At 46.9% G+C, this 19641-nt stretch overlaps 1 protein-coding gene across 1 annotated transcript in view; it reads left to right on the top strand.

Moving 5' to 3' along the window:
• Positions 1-15879, top strand: part of LOC138258204 (nicotinamide N-methyltransferase-like) — a 60951-nt gene extending 45072 nt beyond the window's left edge. The window contains exons 2-3 of the mRNA XM_069205925.1: positions 5323-5530; positions 15228-15879. Of these exons, the coding sequence (XP_069062026.1) occupies positions 5323-5530; positions 15228-15654 (635 nt within the window). The 3' untranslated portion in view covers positions 15655-15879. The remainder of the gene's footprint in view (positions 1-5322; positions 5531-15227) is intronic.
• The last annotated feature ends 3762 nt before the right edge of the window (positions 15880-19641 follow it).

The following is a 19641-nucleotide window of genomic DNA, read 5'->3' as shown; positions in this document are numbered from 1 at the left end:
AGACATGTTACATGGCCATATTCGGAGTTACCATTGTGCAGCTACATATAGGTAGTGACCTATATGTAGTGCACACGTGTAATGGTGTCCCCGCACTCACAAAGTTCAGGGAATTGGCTCTGAACAATGTGGGGGCACCTTGGCTAGTGCCAGGGTGCCCTCACACTAAGTAACTTTGCACCTAACCTTTCCCAGGTAAAGGTTAGACATATAGGTGACTTATAAGTTACTTAAGTGCAGTGTAAAATGGCTGTGAAATAACGTGGACGTTATTTCACTCAGGCTGCAGTGGCAGGCCTGTGTAAGAATTGTCAGAGCTCCCTATGGGTGGCAAAAGAAATGCTGCAGCCCATAGGGATCTCCTGAAACCCCAATACCCTGGGTACCTCAGTACCATATACTAGGGAATTATAAGGGTGTTCCAGTAAGCCAATGTAAATTGGTAAAATTGGTCACTAGCCTGTTAGTGACAATTTGAAAGTAATGAGAGAGCATAACCACTGAGGTTCTGGTTAGCAGAGCCTCAGTGAGACAGTTAGGCACCACACAGGGAACATATACATGCACACCTATGAGCACTGGGGCCCTGTGTGACAGGGTCCCAGTGACACATACATATAGGCCACAACCCTATGAGCACTGGGGTCCTGACCAGCAGGATCCCAGTGACACATAACAAACATACTGAAAACATAGTGTTTTCACTATGAGCACCGAGGCCTGGCTATCAGGATCCCAGTGAGACAGTGAAAACAGTGACAAACATCCTGACATACACTCACAAACAGGCCAAAAGTGGGGGTAACAAGGCTAGAAAGAGGCTACCTTCTCACACACCCTGATCAACACATCATTGGACAACAGTATAAGATTATTGATGTCCATAACTCCACTAAGTTTCTTCCCTTAGCTATAATTCAGTTTAGTTGGGGTGGAGTTACTGGCCCTAAGCAGGTGGTGGTATCACCTAGCTTACCTGTAGACTGTCTCTTAGGTAATGACCTAGAGGCCTCAGGTTGGGCTGATGTAGAGTTTTATGCCCATGCAGCCATGCTGGGCATCCCTAAGGAATTGTTCCCTCTCATTTTGTGAGAAAGTAGCCTCTTTCTAGCCTTGTTACCCACACTTTTGGCCTGTTTGTGAGTGTATGTCAGGGTGTTTTCACTGTCTCACTGGGATCCTGCTAGCCAGGGCCCAGTGCTCATAGTGAAAACCCTATGTTTTCAGTATGTTTGTTATGTGTCACTGGGACCCTGCTAGTCAGGACCCCAGTGCTCATAAGTTTGTGACCTATAAGTATGTGTTCCCTGTGTGATGCCTAACTGTCTCACTGAGGCTCTGCTAACCAGAACCTCAGTGGTTATGCTCTCTCATTTCTTTCAAATTGTCACTAACAGGCTAGTGACCAATTTTACCAATTTACATTGGCTTACTGGAACACCCTTATAATTCCCTAGTATATGGTACTGAGGTACCCAGGGTATTGGGGTTCCAGGAGATCCCTATGGGCTGCAGCATTTCTTTTGCAACCCATAGGGAGCTCTGACAATTCTTACACAGGCCTGCCACTGCAGCCTGAGTGAAATAACGTCCACGTTATTTCACAGCCATTTTACACTGCACTTAAGTAACTTATAAGTCACCTATATGTCTAACCTTTACCTGGTAAAGGTTAGGTGCAAAGTTACTTAGTGTGAGGGCACCCTGGCACTAACCAAGGTGCCCCCACATTGTTCAGAGCCAATTCCCTGAACTTTGTGAGTGCGGGGACACCATTACACGCGTGCACTACATATAGGTCAATACCTATATGTAGCTTCACAATGGTAACTCCGAATATGGCCATGTAACATGTCTATGATCATGGAATTGCCCCCTCTATGCCATCCTGGCATAGTTGGCACAGTCCCATGATCCCAGTGGTCTGTAGCACAGACCCTGGTACTGCCAAACTGCCCTTCCTGGGGTTTCACTGCAGCTGCTGCTGCTGCCAACCCCTCAGACAGGCATCTGCCCTCCTGGGGTCCAGCCAGGCCTGGCCCAGGATGGCAGAACAAATAACTTCCTCTGAGAGAGGGTGTGACACCCTCTCCCTTTGGAAAATGGTGTGAAGGCAGCGGAAGAGTAGCCTCCCCCAGCCTCTGGAAATGCTTTGTTGGGCACAGATGTGCCCAATTCTGCATAAGCCAGTCTACACCGGTTCAGGGGACCCCTTAGCCCTTCTCTGGTGCGAAACTGGACAAAGGAAAGGGGAGTGACCACTCCCCTGACCTGCACCTCCCCTGGGAGGTGTCCAGAGCTCCTCCAGTGTGCTCCAGACCTCTGCCATCTTGGAAACAGAGGTGCTGCTGGCACACTGGACTGCTCTGAGTGGCCAGTGCCACCAGGTGACGTCAGAGACTCCTTGTGATAGGCTCCTTCAGGTGTTGCTAGCCTATCCTCTCTCCTAGGTAGCCAAACCCTCTTTTCTGGCTATTTAGGGTCTCTATCTCTGGGGAAACTTTAGATAACGAATGCAATAGCTCATCCGAGTTCCTCTGCATCTCTCTCTTCACCTTCTGCCAAGGAATCGACTGCTGACCGCGCTGGAAGCCTGCAAACCTGCAACATAGTAGCAAAGACGACTACTGCAACTCTGTAACGCTGATCCTGCCGCCTTCTCTACTGTTTTCCTGCTTGTGCATGCTGTGGGGGTAGTCTGCCTCCTCTCTGCACCAGAAGCTCCGAAGAAATCTCCCGTGGGTCGACGGAATCTTCCCCCTGCAACCGCAGGCACCAAAAAGCTGCATTACCGGTCCCTTGGGTCTCCTCTCAGCACGACGAGCGAGGTCCCTCGAATCCAGCGACTCTGTCCAAGTGACCCCCACAGTCCAGTGACTCTTCAGTCCAAGTTTGGTGGAGGTAAGTCCTTGCCTCACCTCGCTGGGCTGCATTGCTGGGAACCGCGACTTTTGCAGCTACTCCGGCCCCTGTGCACTTCTGGCGGATATCCTTTGTGCACAGCCAAGAATGGGTCCACGGCACTCTAACCTGCATTGCACGACGTTCTAAGTTGGTCTCCGGCGACGTGGGACTCCTTTGTGCGACTTCGGGTGAGCACCGTTTCACGCATCCTTGTAGTGCCTGTTTCTGGCACTTCTCCGGGTGCTACCTGCTGCTGAGAGGACTCGTTGTCTTGCTCGACGTCCCCTCTCTCTCCTGGTCCAATTTGCCACCTCCTGGTCCCTCCAGGGCCACAGCAGCGTCCAAAAACCCTAACCTCACGATTTGCAGCTAGCAAGGCTTGTTGGCGTTCTTTCGGCGGAAAAACACTTCTGCACGACTCTCCACGGCAAGAGGGATCCTTCCACCAAAGGGGAAGTCTCTAGCCCTTTTCGTTCCTGCAGAAACCTCAGCTTCTTCTGTCCAGTAGAAGCTTCTTTGCACCCGCAGCTGGCATTTCCTGGGCATTTGCCCATCTCCGACTTGCTTGTGACTTTTGGACTTGGTCCCCTTGTTACCCTAGATTATGTTACCCTAGGTCACATAGGTTTGGGGTCCATTCGTGGTTCGCATTCCACTTTTGGAGTATATGGTTTGTGTTGCCCCTATCCCTATGTGTCCCCATTGCATCCTATTGTAACTATACATTGTGTGCACTGTTTTCTAAGACTATACTGCATATTTTTGCTATTGTGTATATATATCTTGTGTATATTTCCTATCCTCTCACTGAGGGTACACTCTAAGATACTTTGGCATATTGTCATAAAAATAAAGTACCTTTATTTTTAGTATAACTGTGTATTGTGTTTTCTTATGATATTGTGCATATGACACTAGGTGGTACTGTAGTAGCTTCACACGTCTCCTAGTTCAGCCTAAGCTGCTCTGCTAAGCTACCATTATCTATCAGCCTAAGCTGCTAGACACCCTATACACTAATAAGGGATAACTGGGCCTGGTGCAAGGTGCAAGTACCCCTTGGTACTCACTACAAGCCAGTCCAGCCTCCTACAGAGTGCCATTGAAAGAGAAGCATTTGCTGTGGTCTGGACACTGAAGAAGCTGAGACCATACCTGTTTGGGACTCACTTCCGGGTTCAGACGGACCGGGTTCAGACAGACCACAGGCCACCATTTCATTTACATTCGCAACTGTCTAAGCATGCACATAATATACATGGCTATCGCAGCCCTTACAAGTAGTACCCACAAAGAATTGATCAGGGAACTAGGGAATCCACGTGTTTGGCTGAAGCCTGAAACACCAAAGTCCAAAGTCCAGTGCCTTTGTACGGCAATGCTTTTCTATATCTCCCTCAATTTTTTGGCAGTTTGGAGTAAGAGATGCACAAAGTGTTGCCGTACACAGCAGTGGAGTTTGGACTTTGGTGTTTGAGGCTTCAGATGAATGTGTGTATCTGCCCTTTTCTCAGATCAAGTCTTTGTAGATACTACTTGTAATGTCTGAGATAGTCATGTGTATTATGGGTGCGGTGCTTGGACGGTTGATGATTTAAATGGAGATTGTTTTATTTAAGTTGTCTAGGATATTTTTTGATATGATACTGTTAATGGCCTGATGAGGCTCGACTGTGAGAGAATTGCGTTAGCTGTTCATATGACTGCCTGGATATGAAGAAGTGATGAATAAACAACTTGTTTAGATGAACATGATTGGAACAATCTTCTAAATGTTGCTGTTTGGACTTATTGTTTTGATTGTTACCTCACTAATTTGCTTGAAATTTCTGATGTTAGGTTGTTCGGTAGTCAACCTATAGAGGTGGGCAACAAGTTCATGCATATACATAGTTGAATTTACCTGTTGAGCAGCACACTGGTCATTAACTGCGTATGTTGTTTAGAAGCCTAAAGTTTTATGATAGTACCACAGTTCTATAGATACATATCTTGCATAGTCACTGCAAGATTGGTTAAGAATTGAGATCCTGTAGTGTGGCCTATAATTCTCCTTCACAAGGGTGGCAACTGTATCTACAAGCGATCTGAAGGGTCCAATGACAGGGGACCCAAAAACACCCAGCCCCACAGAAGAATAAAGCTAAAAGGTACACATGGATGGATTCCCTTCCATCTTCCAAACCGTCCAGGCACTGCAGCTGCATCCCAAATAAGAAACTGTAGGACCTTGGTCAGGGGAGGACACAAGGGACAAAGCAGAGCATGAGAGTGGATATGGTAGATTCATGTGCCCTGAGGAAACCACAATATGTACCATATAGAGGATAATGATGAGCAAACTGGACTTGTTCATTTATTCTTGTTTGCTGATAAGGAAGACACTTGTTACATGTTTTTGAACATTTTTCCAAACAGGTGATGTTAAAGGAGACTCTCTGATTTGTCTTTCCTGCGGCCACCATATCTATTACGCTCTCCCAGCCTGTGAGTATTTCAACGAGATCACCTTTGCTTGTGCAGATGGCAGATCCATCCAGGAGATACAGAGATGGCTGAAGAATGAACCTGATGCCATAGACTATGGTGAAACTATAAAGGAGATTTGTAAGCTTCAGGGCTGTGGGTAAGAATCCAACTTTGCATTAAAACTGCCCTACTGTTTTTCCTATTCAGACTCTCATCCTATAACCCTGTGAGTGGTCACATAATTAAGCACACATACCAAAGAGAGTCCTTAAGAGTATGAAAGTGTTGATGTCACTGCCCAGATAGAGGTTTGAAAGAAGGACAATCTTCTTTGTGCTGCACCTTGTCTTCCATCATACCCTGACTCAGTTACTCACAATTGGAGATGAAGCAAAGGCTCACTAAGGTACCCTTGAGTCTATTTTGTTGTACATTTCCTCCTATAAAAGCTTTAATAACATACCAATTCAATTCCAGATCATGAATTTGAAAGTGATTATTTAATCCTTGTTATGTTCTGACCTCCGTAGGATGGTTGTTTTGTATTCTAAAATGCCCCAAGTGATTTGTGTAGGACTTGGAAAGTGAGGGTTGTGCAAGATTAAACAAATGCACTTAAGGACTTCTGTCCTGTATCTTCATCTTTCCAATGGCGACAAGTGGACACCAGTGACTCCATGTCCATTCTGATGCTGCTGTGAAGGTTTTTCTGCCAGGTTTCCGCACTGACAAATTGGATATTCAATATAACCAAGTACCACTTTGGGTAAGCAAGACAATGCTCTTTCTGGAGCCTATTTTCAATGTTAAGTTTGTTGATTCAGCTGGTCATTCCATCAGTATTGACTCATTGCTATTTTACTGGTTAATGCAACCGCAGTGGAATGCAAACAGATGTATTCCATGCTCCCACTGGCATATGGGACAAGACCTATTGAAGGCATACATTTAAATACAGCAGATAAACACTGTGCACAATCACCCTTTTGCCTGTTTAGATGTGGTGCTACATACACCTATAAATGACATTTTCTTTAAACCATCCCTGACAATTCATGCTTACTGGAACATCTGAAAGTTTCATAGGGTATATTTTCCTATTTTAACAACTTTAATTTACATTTATTAAACTTGAATACATTTGTTAAAGCTCACCTATTCATGCATAGTCACTGGAATACTCAAGAGTATGTGTAGGGAATTAGTATTTTATCTCAGTAATTGCAACTCATTTGACAATGGAAACAAATCTCAGTACCTCCTCCTTTCATGCCAACTCCTGGAATGCCGCCTTAGAATCAGGAGAAGTGGTGTGGGGTATTCCAAGCATACATTGACAACCTTGTTGGAGACGTTTTCTCCTCTGAAAAGAAAAAGCCAAGCAGTCATTGGCTTTCAACCTCTTCCTTTCAGGAAAGAAGGTGAGAAAGAGAGCAAGAGAGAGAAAGATAGAGAAAGAGAAAGGAATAAAGAAGGTGAAAAAGAAAGAAAGAAAGAAGGTGAGAAGAAAGTAACTAAGAAAGAAAGGTGAGGACAACACAGGAAGAAAAAAGAAAAAAGAGGAAGGCAAGAAAGAAAAAGGAAAAAAGGGGACGAAGCAAAGAAAGGAAGAAAAAAGAAAGAAAAAACAGGAAGGGAAGAAGGAAGAAAGGTGAGGCCAGGAACAAAAGAAAAAAGGAGGGGATTGAAAGAAAGGAACAGAAAAGAAAGACAAAAGCAGGAAAAAATGAAAGAAAAAAGAAGGGAAAGAGAGGAAAGAAAGGAAGAGAAAGAAAGAAAGAAAGAAGGAAAGAAAGAAAGAGGAAAGTAAGAGAGAAATAGGAAAAAAGAAAGAAAGGAGGAAGGCAAGAAAGAAAGAAAAAAGAAGAAAAAAGAGAAATAAGGAAAAAAGCAAAGAAGAAAGAACCAAAGAAAGATGTAATAAAGAAGGAAGTAAAAAGAAAGAAGGAAAGAGAAAAAAAGAAGAAAAGAAGCAAGGAAAGAAAGAAAGAAAAAAGGAATGTCAGTCCTAAAGGGTTGCAAAGATAAAGCATCCTCATGAGCTTATATTCAGAGTTTGTTTGAGCTGTCAGTATGGTGTGAAAAGGCAGCAGTCAGATAAATAAATGCCACTTTAAAAGAAATTTACAACAGCATTGGCAAGAGAAAGGAGATTAAAATGCAGGAATGTGCCCTGTGCTGACATCTGGTAGAGAGCATCCTGCTGCAACATCAAGCTCTACAAATAAAGGAAATAGTAAAGCAATAATAAAATAAAAACATAACTGGCACTAAAGGAAACTACCTTGAGTGTGGATGTGCTCCTTTGTGAAAGGGCTAAATGCAGTCACTCAAATTGAAGTTAGCCAGTGGCTGAAGTTGCTGATCCATTGCCCCGTGCTGTCTGCTGTAGTAAAAGCTGCTTTAAGAATATTAATCATATAATAGAATCAAATGATTTCAGTAACACCAGACCTAAATAATCTCTATAGGTACACAACCCAGCCTAAATTCACTAGAGCCTTTGTCTCTCCTCCCACTAGTACACCACCTTTCTCGCTTGACCTCAACATGGGTATAAAGCTAACCATAGATAAAGCAAGGCTTAGACCAGGAAACTAAGGAGACTTAGAACCACACTTGAACTAGCCAACTATGCGTATGAATATCAAAACCTTGCTATCTTCTCTGGGCTTGCTGAGGTTTTGGGAGCCTACTAACTCAGAGTCATTCCTGACAAAAGAACACATTTGAAAATCATAATGGCAGTGAGTGGCCGAGATGGATGCCCACAACATTGCTAGAGAGGTCGTGTCTACAGACCTTGTTCAATTTAAGTCAAATCCATTGCATGAACAATATCTGGACTGCATTACTAACCCAGGCAATAGAACATGACATATCCAGTTCAGGATAGGCTCTCTACCAGTTAAGGATATTTTGCTGAATCTCCATTCATGTGAGTGGAGGAGAGGCGCAGGTCGAGCGCAGATCGTGAAGGCGTGGCTAGAGTCCGAGACGCAGGCCTGGACGCAGACGCGGTGCAGGAGGACGCCACCCCACCACGACCCCTGTCACCTCTGTGACCCCCCCAGAGAACAAGGGGGGTCACTGCTTCGAAGCGCTTTGGAGTGCTGCCAGGGCAGAGAGCAGAGAGCCACAGAGCCACGGATACAAGGAGCCACGGAGCCACAGAGCCAAGGAGCAGGCTACAGTTAGTGGTGGACAGGAAGAGAACTGCCTGTGCTGCCTGTGCTGCTATTCATTTGCTTGCTCCACCACTGCGACCACTGTGACACCCCCGAGGAGGAGGGGGGCCATTTTTTGAGCAAGACCCACCCTTGAGCTGCCTATGAGCGGGGGCTGTCTGTAGGAAGCTGGCCTGGCTTATAGTGGGTACCTTTTGGTACTTACAGCCTGTGCCAGGTCCAGTTATCCCTTATTGGTAGAGTAAAGGTGTTTCTAGCAGCTTAGGCTGATAGAAGGTAGTTTAGCAGAGCAGCTTAGGCTGAACTAGGAGACATGCAAAGCTCCTACTATACCACTTATATCATATAGCACAATATCATAAGAAAACACAATACTCAGAGTTACTAAAAATAAAGGTACTTTATTTTTATGACAATGTGCCAAAAGTATCTCAGTGAGTACCCTCAGTTAGAAGGTAAGTAATATACACAAATTATATGTACACAAACCCAAAACAGGTAAGTAACACTAGGAAAAGTAGTGCAAACAAGGTAGAATCACAATAGGTTGCAATAGGCAAGCATAGGTCTAGGGGCAACACAAACCATATACTCCAAAAGTGGCATGCAAATCACAAATGGACCGTAGACCTATGGGAGCTTGTGGAGGGTCGCTGGGACTGTATGAAAACAGTAAGGGTGTCCAAAATACCCCACCCCAAGACCCTGAAAAGTAGGTGTAAAGTTACCCTACTACCCCAAAAGGACACAATAGTTGTGATAGGGGGATTCTGCAAGAACCACAAGCACCAGCAAAACACTGAAGACGGATTCCTGGACGTGAAGGCCCGCAAGGCAAGGAGACCAAGTCTAAGAGTTGCGATAGTGTCCGGGGGGGCAGAAGCCCAGGAAATCTCAGATGGAGGTGGAAGAAGGCGGCCTCCAGGTGGAAAAAGCCGAAGATTCTGCAACAACGAAAAGAGATAGGAAATTCTCCTTTGGATGGAAGATGTCACACGGCGTGCTGGATGTTGCAGAAGTGCTTCCACGCAGAAATACCGCAAACAAGCCTTGCTAGCTGCAAGGGTTGCAATAGAGGTTTTTGGGTGCTGCTGGGGACCAGGAAGGTCCAGGATGTCGTCCCTTGGAGGAGGAGACAGAGGGGGTGCTCAGCAACTCAGAGAGCCCCCGCAGAAGCAGGCAGCACCCGCAGAAGTACCAGAGCAGGCACTTAGAAGATTGGTGTAAACAAAGTCACAAAAGGAGGGCCCACGATGTCGGATTCCAACTCAGAGGGTTGAGCACTGCAGGACGGAGTGCTGGGGTCCCAGGCTAGGCTGTGCATGAAGGAATCCTTGGAGAAGTGCACAGAAGCCAGAGCAGCTGCAAATCACGCAGTACACAGGTTTGCAGTCTAGCGTGGGGAGGCAAGGACTTACCTCCACCAATCTTGGACTGAAGGATCACTGGATTGTGGGGGTCACTTCGATCTAGCTCCTGTGTTCCAGAGACCACGCTCGTCAGAATGAGAGGGGACCCAGAGGGCCGGTGATGCAGTCTTTTGGTGCCTGCGTTAGCAGGGGGAAGATTCCGTCGACCCACAGGAGATTTCTTCTTGGCTTCCAGTGCAGGGTGAAGGCAGACAGCACTCAACACATGCACCACCAGGAAACAGTCGAGAAAGCCGGCAGGATGAGGTGCTGCAATGTTGCTGGTAGTCGTCTTGCTACTTTGTTGCAGTTTTGCAGGCATCCAGGAGCAGTCAGCGGTCAATCCTTAGCAGAAGTCAAAGAGGGAAGTGCAGAGGAACTCTGGTGAGCTCTTGCATTCGTTATCTAAAGAATAGCCCAGAGGAGAGACCTTAAATAGCCAGAAAAGGAGGTTTGGCTACCAAGAAAAGAGGATTGGCTACCAAGAGAGGTAAGAGCATATCAGAGGTGGTCTCTGACGTCACCTGCTGGCACTGGCCACTCAGAACAGTCCAGTGTGCCAGCACCACCTCTGTTTCCAAGATGGCAGAGGTCTGGAGCACACTGGAGGAGCTCTGGGCACCTCCCAGGGGAGGTGCAGGTCAGGGGAGTGGTCACTCCCCTTTCCTTTGTCCAGTTTCGCGCCAGAGCAGGGCTGAGGGGTCCCTGAACCAGTGTAGACTGGCTTATGCAGAAATGGGCACCATCTGTGCCCATGAAAGCATTTCCAGAGGCTGGGGGAGGCTACTACTCCCCTGCCTTAACACCTTTTTCCAAAGGGAGATGGTGTAACACCCTCTTTCTGAGGAAGTCCTTTGTTCTGCCTTCCTGGGCCAATCCTGGCTGGACCCCAGGAGGGCAGAAACCTGTCTGAGGGGTTGGCAGCAGCAGCAGCTGCAGTGAAACCCCTGAAAAGGCAGTTTGGCAGTACCCGGGTCTGTGCTAGAGAACCGTGGGATCATGGGATTGTGCCAACAATGCCAGGATGGCATTGAGGGGGCAATTCCATGATCATAGACATGTTACATGGCCATACTCGGAGTTACCATTGTGAAGCTACACATAGGTAGTGACCTATGTGTAGTGCACGCGTGCAATGGTGTCCCCGCACTCACAAAGTCCGGGGAATTTGCCCTGAACCATGTGGGGCACCTTGGCTAGTGCCAGGGTGCCCACACACTAAGTAACTTAGCACCCAACCTTTACCAGGTAAAGGTTAGACATATAGGTGACTTATAAGTTACTTAAGTGCAGTGGTAAATGGCTGTGAAATAACGTGGACGTTATTTCACTCAGGCTGCAGTGGCAGGCCTGTGTAAGAATTGTCAAAGCTCCCTATGGGTGGCAAAAGAAATGCTGCAGCCCATAGGGATCTCCTGGAACCCCAATACCCTGGGTACCTCAGTACCATATACTCTGGAATTATAAGGGTGTTCCACTATGCCAATGTAAATTGGTGAAATTGGTCACTAGCCTGTTAGTGACAATTTGGAAAGAAATGAGAGAGCATAACCAATGAGGTTCTGGATAGCAGAGCCTCAGGGAGACAGTTGGTCATAACACAGGTAACACATACAGGGCACACTTATGAGCACTGGGGCCCTGGCTGGCAGGGTCCCAGTGACACATACAACTAAAACAACATATATACAGTGAAAAATGGGGGTAACATGCCAGGCAAGATGGTACTTTCCTACACCTATTGCTAAGTGTAGGTACTTACATGCCCTTACCAATAATCCACTTTCCAATAGAATTCAACAAAGAATATTCAGTGCTAAAATCACAATCTTCCCAGCTTTCAGGAACACGTGGACTTGAATTAGAAAACCACATTTTTTAACTCAATGTTGGCATTTTACTGGGACATATCCCATTTTTACATTTTTGGTGCTTTTAGCCTCCTTCCATTTAGTGACAGAAATGTGTGTAAAACCAATGATGGATCCCGGACAGCTAAAGATTTCCGAAAAGTAGACAAAAATCTGAATTCAGCAATGGGTCATTTGTGTAAATCCTTCAAGTTTTTCCTACCAAAAGTAACAATTGAGTTGAAAAAAACAACCATTGCTGTCTATGCTTTCTTCTATAACTTTTTCCAGCTATGGCAAATTTTTGAAAGCATTGTACCGTTACGTCTGCTGTACCCTTCTGGTTGAGGAGATATATAGGGCTTGTAGGTTCATCAAGAATCCAAGTGTTGGATTTACAGGGTCATTCCCCAGATTTTTTTGCCTTTTGCCTCCTTTTTTTGCTGACCTTTGTTGGCTGACGTTATGACTCTGAGTACTTTTTCCCTGCTAACCAGTGCTAAAGTGCATGTGCTCTCCCTTGTAAAATTGATATGATACTTAATTGGCATATTTAATTTACCTGTAAGTCCCTTGTAAAGTGGTATCCCTATGCCCAGGGCCTGTAAATTAAATGCTACTAGTGGGCCTGCAGCGCTGCTTGCGCCACCCACTGAAGTAGCCTGTCAAACCTATCTCAGGCCTGCTAGCGCAGGGCAGGTGTGCGCAGTTTTCTGCCACAGGGACCTGGCATCTAAATTTACTTGCCAGGCATAGAACTCCCATTTTACTACATGTAAGTCACCCCTAAAGTACGCCCTAGCTAGCCCTATGGGCAGGGTGCCATGTATGTAGAAGGCAGGACATGTGCCATGTTGCGTGGCCTGTCCCGGTAGTGACAAACAGCCTAACTTGGTGTCTCACTGCTGTGAGTGCTGCCTCCTCATAGGATTGCATTGGAAATTCCCTGCCTGATGTGTAAGGGGTATTGTCAGATTCATGAGGGGTAGCGTAGGCATGTTTGGTGTGGTTGTGATAGTGGTAAGAAATGCTGCTTACTGGTGTGGGTGTATTTTTTATTACTATCACAGAAATGCCACTTCTAGAAAGTGCGCATTTATCTGTGCTTCTGACTGGTGTTTTTGCAGCTTGCCTCCAATTCACATCTGGGCAGACTGAAAGTTGGGGCTTTGTGCATACTTCTCAGCCAGCCGGTACACAGGGAGGGTGGAGGAGTCACAGAGGTGCATCTATATTGTATAGTCTTCCTGAGCTAAGAGAAGGGAGAGGCGGGGCACACCTGCATTTGTAAAGGCTGTGCACTGGCCTCGCACAATAGGGTTGTTTACCCCCCACTGATGTTTGGAGCCTGTGCTGGAGGAGAGAAGGGGCACTCCCAGAACCAGTTGTAACTGGTTGGATCCCCCTCTACTCCTCATTGTAAGAGACTCTGCAAACTGACTATAAGTACAGGGGAATTTTCCCCACCATTTAGACATTCTTGGGACTTGAAACTGGACACAGGATGCTGCTGGATGGACTCAGCAGGAAAAAACCTTGGACTGCTTCTGCTGTGCTGACCTGTGACCTGCCTGGTCACTAGGAGGAACTGCCACCATCTGCATCCCTTGTGCTGGCCTGTGTTGGGGCCTAGTAGCCCTGTGCTCCCCTCCCCTCTGTCTCCAGGAGCAGGGTGCTGTGGCCCCTGACCCCTGTAATCATCTAGAGCATGAGGAGTGCTCCAACTTCGTTGGCTGCTGAGGGCAGCTCTTTGGAAAGTGCTTTACTTTATATTTGCCCCCCCTAGCGCTTTGAAAAGCGCTCCTTGCTTGCTGAATAATCACTGCCACAACCCGGGCATCTTTCTTCGCAAAAGCGTGAGCTTTGCGCACCCTTCAGTGCCCCCGGGGCACAAGAAAAAGGTAATCGGAGAAAGCTTGCTCTTATCAGTACCCCCAGGGCACGGTCCACTCCTTAAAGCACCTCCGGGGCACCAGCCGCCCCCCATTCCTGACAGGAATCACCGGGGCAGCCCGGGAACAAAAGAGAAACACTCTTGCACCACCTTGGGTACTGGCGAGAGTGCATCCACAGCCCCAGGAGGGAGAGAGACCTCATCGGAGGTCTCCTCCGGATGCCAGGGCCGCCCCTGAGGAGCAGTTTTCGGGGGGAGGCGAGGGGAACGACCCCCGGGCACTGCCATAGGAGCAGGATGCTCTTATTTCAAAACCAGGCATTATTCTTTGAGAACGGGGAAGGGAGGCCTCGACGGAGGCACCTTCTTCTCGCCCCCATTTCTGTTGTTTGGGCTTGTCTGGCCCCCACCTTTGTTGGAGGGCGTGTGAAGGCTGAGGGAGCACCAGCAGAGTGCCAGGAGCCCCCATGCTCATCTTCTAGGCACTAGAAGTGCCCCCTTTTCATAAGAAAACAGGTACTTTGCCATAGGTTCTATAATGTTCCTCTTATGGATATTTAGGATGTGTTTATGACAAGTGCATACCTTTACTTACTGTGATTCCTGACTACTGCTTTTGCAGAATCCTGAGTACTTACGTGTTCTAATGTGACAACTACTTATTTCTGCAGAGTATTAGTAACTTGTGTAATGTTCTGACAACTGCTTAGGTAGCAGGCTATTACTGGTGTGTAATGTTGGTCTAATTATGTTTTGTGCAATACAGTTTATTTTTACACAGCTCAGTATTGTGTTTACTTTGTGGTGTACATCTTGTGTGTTGCGTGTGTTGTGCAAACGCTTTACACATTGCCTCCGGTTTAGTCCTGACTGCTCGTGCCAAGCTACTAATGGGGTGAGCAGGGGTGATCTTGGACATGTAACTCCCAAGCCCTGACTAGAGTGGGTGGGTCCTGCCTGGCTGAGGTGCCTACCCTGGCCAACCAGAAACCCCATTTCTAACACCAAGGTACCCAGAGCAGTAAATGAGGGTTTTCATTGAATACCGGGTATACGGCAATTCATTTGGCAAAATATAAAGAGTAAAAAACAGGTATCATGGAGACCTTTCTACTTCTGCAATGGCTTTAACTATGCTTGATGTGGAGGAAATCAACACTGCTTGTAAATATATCTGGCAATTACAACATTTCAGAAAATAAGGCTCTTGTTAGCATTGCTTAGGTTTTGGACTCTCTGAGAAATGCTGCTCCTAAATGTACACAATGGCCTCACATGAAAAATACCTAATTCCAAAAAGCAAAACTGACACCATTGTGTTTGGGGTAGAAACATGATAATAACTGTATTGTCTTCTAGTTAATAAACCAGGGATTGATCCTGAGATGTGCAGAGCACAGGCGGCGGTGGGCGGGATCATGAAAACATCTACATATTTTTTATAAAACATTAGAAACATGTGTCAGTCAACAATCAAAGTCATGGTAATATTGTTGCATATCTTTGCTTTCAGTGAAACATGGATTGAGAAACAACACATGTTACAAACAAAAATCAAAACAGTTCTCATGTGTGACGTCACGAGCAGGAACCCGCTGTCTCCCGTCATCCATCCCCAGGCTGACTGTCTGCTCTTGGTGCACTGTTTGGAGAACCTTGTCACAGACGAGAAGTCCTACTGCGAAGCTCTGACGAATGTCTCCTCCCTCTTAAAGCCCGGAGGGTATCTAGTAATGTGTGCACCCCTCGAAGCAACATTTTACATGTGTGGCGACTTCAAGTTTCCTCTCTTCTGCATGGATGCGAGCTTGCTAAAGGATGCTCTCACCAAGGCTGGTTATGTCATTGAGGAAGATTACATTTTAAATCGGAAAGTTGACTGTCTGCATGATGTAACAGATTATAAATGTGCTATCGTTTTAAAAGCACGCAAATGCTGAGAATTGTAATCTTTAAATAAAAAAAGGAACTGTCAGAATGTAAGTTCAGATGAGCATCAAATTCCTTTCGTTACATTTTTCCCATGATGCCTTTTGTACTCTCTTTCAAATTATACTCAAATGTTGGCAAAAAAGTTCCATGAAGCTGCATGCAATGTTTAGTAACAATAGCTGGAAGAAATGTTTGTGAGTAGTTGATGCATAAATGTAATCAATAAAAACCGATGTCAACTTACTTCCAGGGTGTAACGTTTTTTTACAACTCCTGACTTCTTTTGTTTTGTTTTCAATTTTAATCCAAAGTTTCGGATTCACATGTAGGCATCTCTAGTCATTACCCAGAGGCCTGACTGGACTAGTGCCCAGCTTTCAGGATAAATGTATCAGTAGGCCACGTTCATTCCATTTAATCTTTTAAAATAAAATTGCATTGGGCAGGTTGAGCATGTATTCATGCTTTCCTTACATTTATTTGTTAAATTAAGCTGTTGTTGTATCCTACTGCAGTGAGTGGTTCATACTAAAATGTATTACTTACACACAACTGAGAAGTATTTAGGAGGGAATGTGTTTACATGCTGTAGGAGGCTGGCCTGGCTTGTAATGGGTACCAGAGGTAAGTTATCCCTTATTAATGTAGAAGAGGTGTTTCTAGCAGCTTAGGCTGCTACAATGTAGCTATGGCAAAGCAGCTTAGGCAGAACTAGGAGACATGTAAAGCTCCTACTATACCACTGGTGTCATATGCACAATATCATAAGAAAACACAATACACAGAAGAATTAAAAATAAAGGTACTTTATTTTTATGACAATATGCCAAAAGTATCTCAGTGAGTACCCTCAGTATGAGGATACGTTACATACACAAGATATATGTACACAAACCAAAATTATGCAGGTAATAGCAAGAAAAGTAATGCAAGCAGTGTAAAGTTACAGTAGATTGCAATAGGAGCAAATACGTTTAGGGGCAACACAACCCATATACTCCAAAAGTAGAATGCAAACCACAAATTGACCCCAAACCTATGTGAGCTTGTAGAGGGTTGCTGGGGCTGTAAGAAAACAGTGAGGGTTAGAAAAATAGCCCACCCCAAGACCCTGAAAGCTAGGAGTAAAGTGCACCTACTACCCCCAGAGAGAACAGAAGTCGTGATAGGGGGATTCTGCAGAAAGAACACACCGGTAAGACAAGGGGACCAAGTCCAATAGTCGCAACAGTGTCGAGAGTGGGCAGGAGCCCAGGAAATGCCAGCTGAGGGTGCAAGGAAGCTGCCACCTGTTGGAAGAAGCTCAGAGTTCTGCAAGAAAGAAGAGGACTAGGAACTTCCCCTTTAGAGGATGGATGTCCAACGTTGCGATGAAGCTTGCAGAGGTGTTCCCATGCAGAAAGACTGCAAACAAACCTTGCTAGCTGCAAGGGTCGCGGTAGAGGTTTTTGGGTGCTGCTGTGGCCAGGAGGGACCAGGATGTCGCCACTTGGAGGAGGAGACAGAGAGAGTGCCCAGCAAGTCAGGGGGCCCTCACAGAAGCAGGCAGCATCTGCAGAAGTACCTGAACAGGCACTTGGAAGAAGAGTGAACCAGAGTCCACGCGAAGTCACAAAAGGGAGTCCCACAACGCCGGAGGACAACTCAGAAGGTTGTGCACTCCAGGTTGAAGTGCCGGGGACCCAGGCTTGGCTGTGCACAAAGGAAATCCAGGAAGAGTGCACAGGAGCCGGAGCAGCTGCAAATCACGCAGTACCCAGCAATGCAGTCTAGCGTGGGGAGGCAAGGACTTACCTCCACCAAACTTGGACTGAAGAGTCACTGGACTTTGGGAGTCACTTGAATAGAGTTGCTGAGTTCCAGGGACTACGCTCGTCGTCCTCAGAGGGGACCCAGAGGACCAGTGATGCAGTCTTTTGGTGCCTGCGCTAGCAGGGGGAAGATTCAGTCGACCCACTGGAGATTTCTTCAGAGCTCCTGGCGCAGGGAGGAGGCAGGCTACCCCCAGAGCATGCACCACCTGGAAACAGTCGAGAAAGCCGACAGGATGAAGCGATACAAGGTTGCTAGTAGTCGTCTTGGTACTTTGTTGCGGTTTTGCAGGCGTCCTGAGTAGTCAGCGGTCGATCCGTTGGTAGAAGGTGAAGAGTGTGAGAAAGTAGCCTCTTTCTAGCCTTGTTACCCCCACTTTAGGCCTGTTTGTGAGTGTATGTCAGGGTGTTTTCACTGTCTCACTGGGATCCTGCCAGCCAGGGCCCAGTGCTCATAGTGAAAACCCTATGTTTTCCGTATGTTTGTTATGTGTCACTGGGACCCTGCTAGTCAGGACCCCAGTGCTCATAAGTTTGTGGCCTATATGTATGTGTTCCCTGTGTGGTGCCTAACTGTCTCACTGAGGCTCTGCTAATCAGAACCTCAGTGGTTATGCTCTCTCAGTTCTTTCCAAATTGTCACTAACAGGCTAGTGACCAATTTTACCAATTTACATTGGCTTACTGGAACACCCTTATAATTCCCTAGTATATGGTACTGAGGTACCCAGGGTATTGGGGTTCCAGGAGATCCCTATGGGCTGCAGCATTTCTTTTGCCACCCATAGGGAGCTCTGACAATTCTTACACAGGCCTGCCACTGCAGCCTGAGTGAAATAACGTCCACGTTATTTCACAGCCATTTTACACTGCACTTAAGTAACTTATAAGTCACCTATATGTCTAACCTTTACCTGGTAAAGGTTAGGTGCAAAGTTACTTAGTGTGAGGGCACCCTGGCACTAGCCAAGGTGCCCCCACATTGTTCAGAGCCAATTCCCTGAACTTTGTGAGTGCGGGGACACCATTACACGTGTGCACTACATATAGGTCACTACCTATATGTAGCTTCACAATGGTAACTCCGAATATGGCCATGTAACATGTCTATGATCATGGAATTGCCCCCTCTATGCCATCCTGGCATAGTTGGCACAATCCCATGATCCCAGTGGTCTGTAGCACAGACCCTGGTACTGCCAAACTGCCCTTCCTGGGGTTTCACTGCAGCTGCTGCTGCTGCCAACCCCTCAGACAGGCATCTGCCCTCCTGGGGTCCAGCCAGGCCTGGCCCAGGATGGCAGAACAAAGGACTTCCTCTGAGAGAGGGTGTTACACCCTCTCCCTTTGGAAAATGGTGTGAAGGCAGGGGAGGAGTAGCCTCCCCCAGCCTCTGGAAATGCTTTGTTGGGCACAGATGTGCCCAATTCTGCATAAGCCAGTCTACACCGGTTCAGGGGACCCCTTAGCCCTGCTCTGGCGTGAAACTGGACAAAGGAAAGGGGAGTGACCACTCCCCTGACCTGCACCTCCCCTGGGAGGTGTCCAGAGCTCCTCCAGTGTGCTCCAGACCTCTGCCATCTTGGAAACAGAGGTGCTGCTGGCACACTGGACTGCTCTGAGTGGCCAGTGCCACCAGGTGACGTCAGAGACTCCTTCTGATAGGCTCCTTCAGGTGTTGCTAGCCTATCCTCTCTCCTAAGTAGCCAAACCCTCTTTTCTGGCTATTTAGGGTCTCTGTCTCTGGGGAAACTTTAGATAACGAATGCAAGAGCTCATCCGAGTTCCTCTGCATCTCTCTCTTCACCTTCTGCCAAGGAATCGACTGCTGACCGCGCTGGAAGCCTGCAAACCTGCAACATAGTAGCAAAGACGACTACTGCAACTCTGTAACGCTGATCCTGCCGCCTTCTCGACTGTTTTCCTGCTTGTGCATGCTGTGGGGGTAGTCTGCCTCCTCTCTGCACCAGAAGCTCCGAAGAAATCTCCCGTGGGTCGACGGAATCTTCCCCCTGCAACCGCAGGCACCAAAAAGCTGCATTACCGGTCCCTTGGGTGTCCTCTCAGCACGACGAGCGAGGTCCCTCGAATCCAGCGACTCTGTCCAAGTGACCCCCACAGTCCAGTGACTCTTCAGTCCAAGTTTGGTGGAGGTAAGTCCTTGCCTCACCTCGCTGGGCTGCA

The sequence above is a fragment of the Pleurodeles waltl genome, chromosome 2_1 (assembly GCF_031143425.1).
Source record: "Pleurodeles waltl isolate 20211129_DDA chromosome 2_1, aPleWal1.hap1.20221129, whole genome shotgun sequence".
Lineage (NCBI taxonomy): Eukaryota > Metazoa > Chordata > Amphibia > Caudata > Salamandridae > Pleurodeles > Pleurodeles waltl.
Note: the sequence above shows the minus strand (reverse complement) of the source record. Positions and strands in the feature narration are given on the sequence as shown.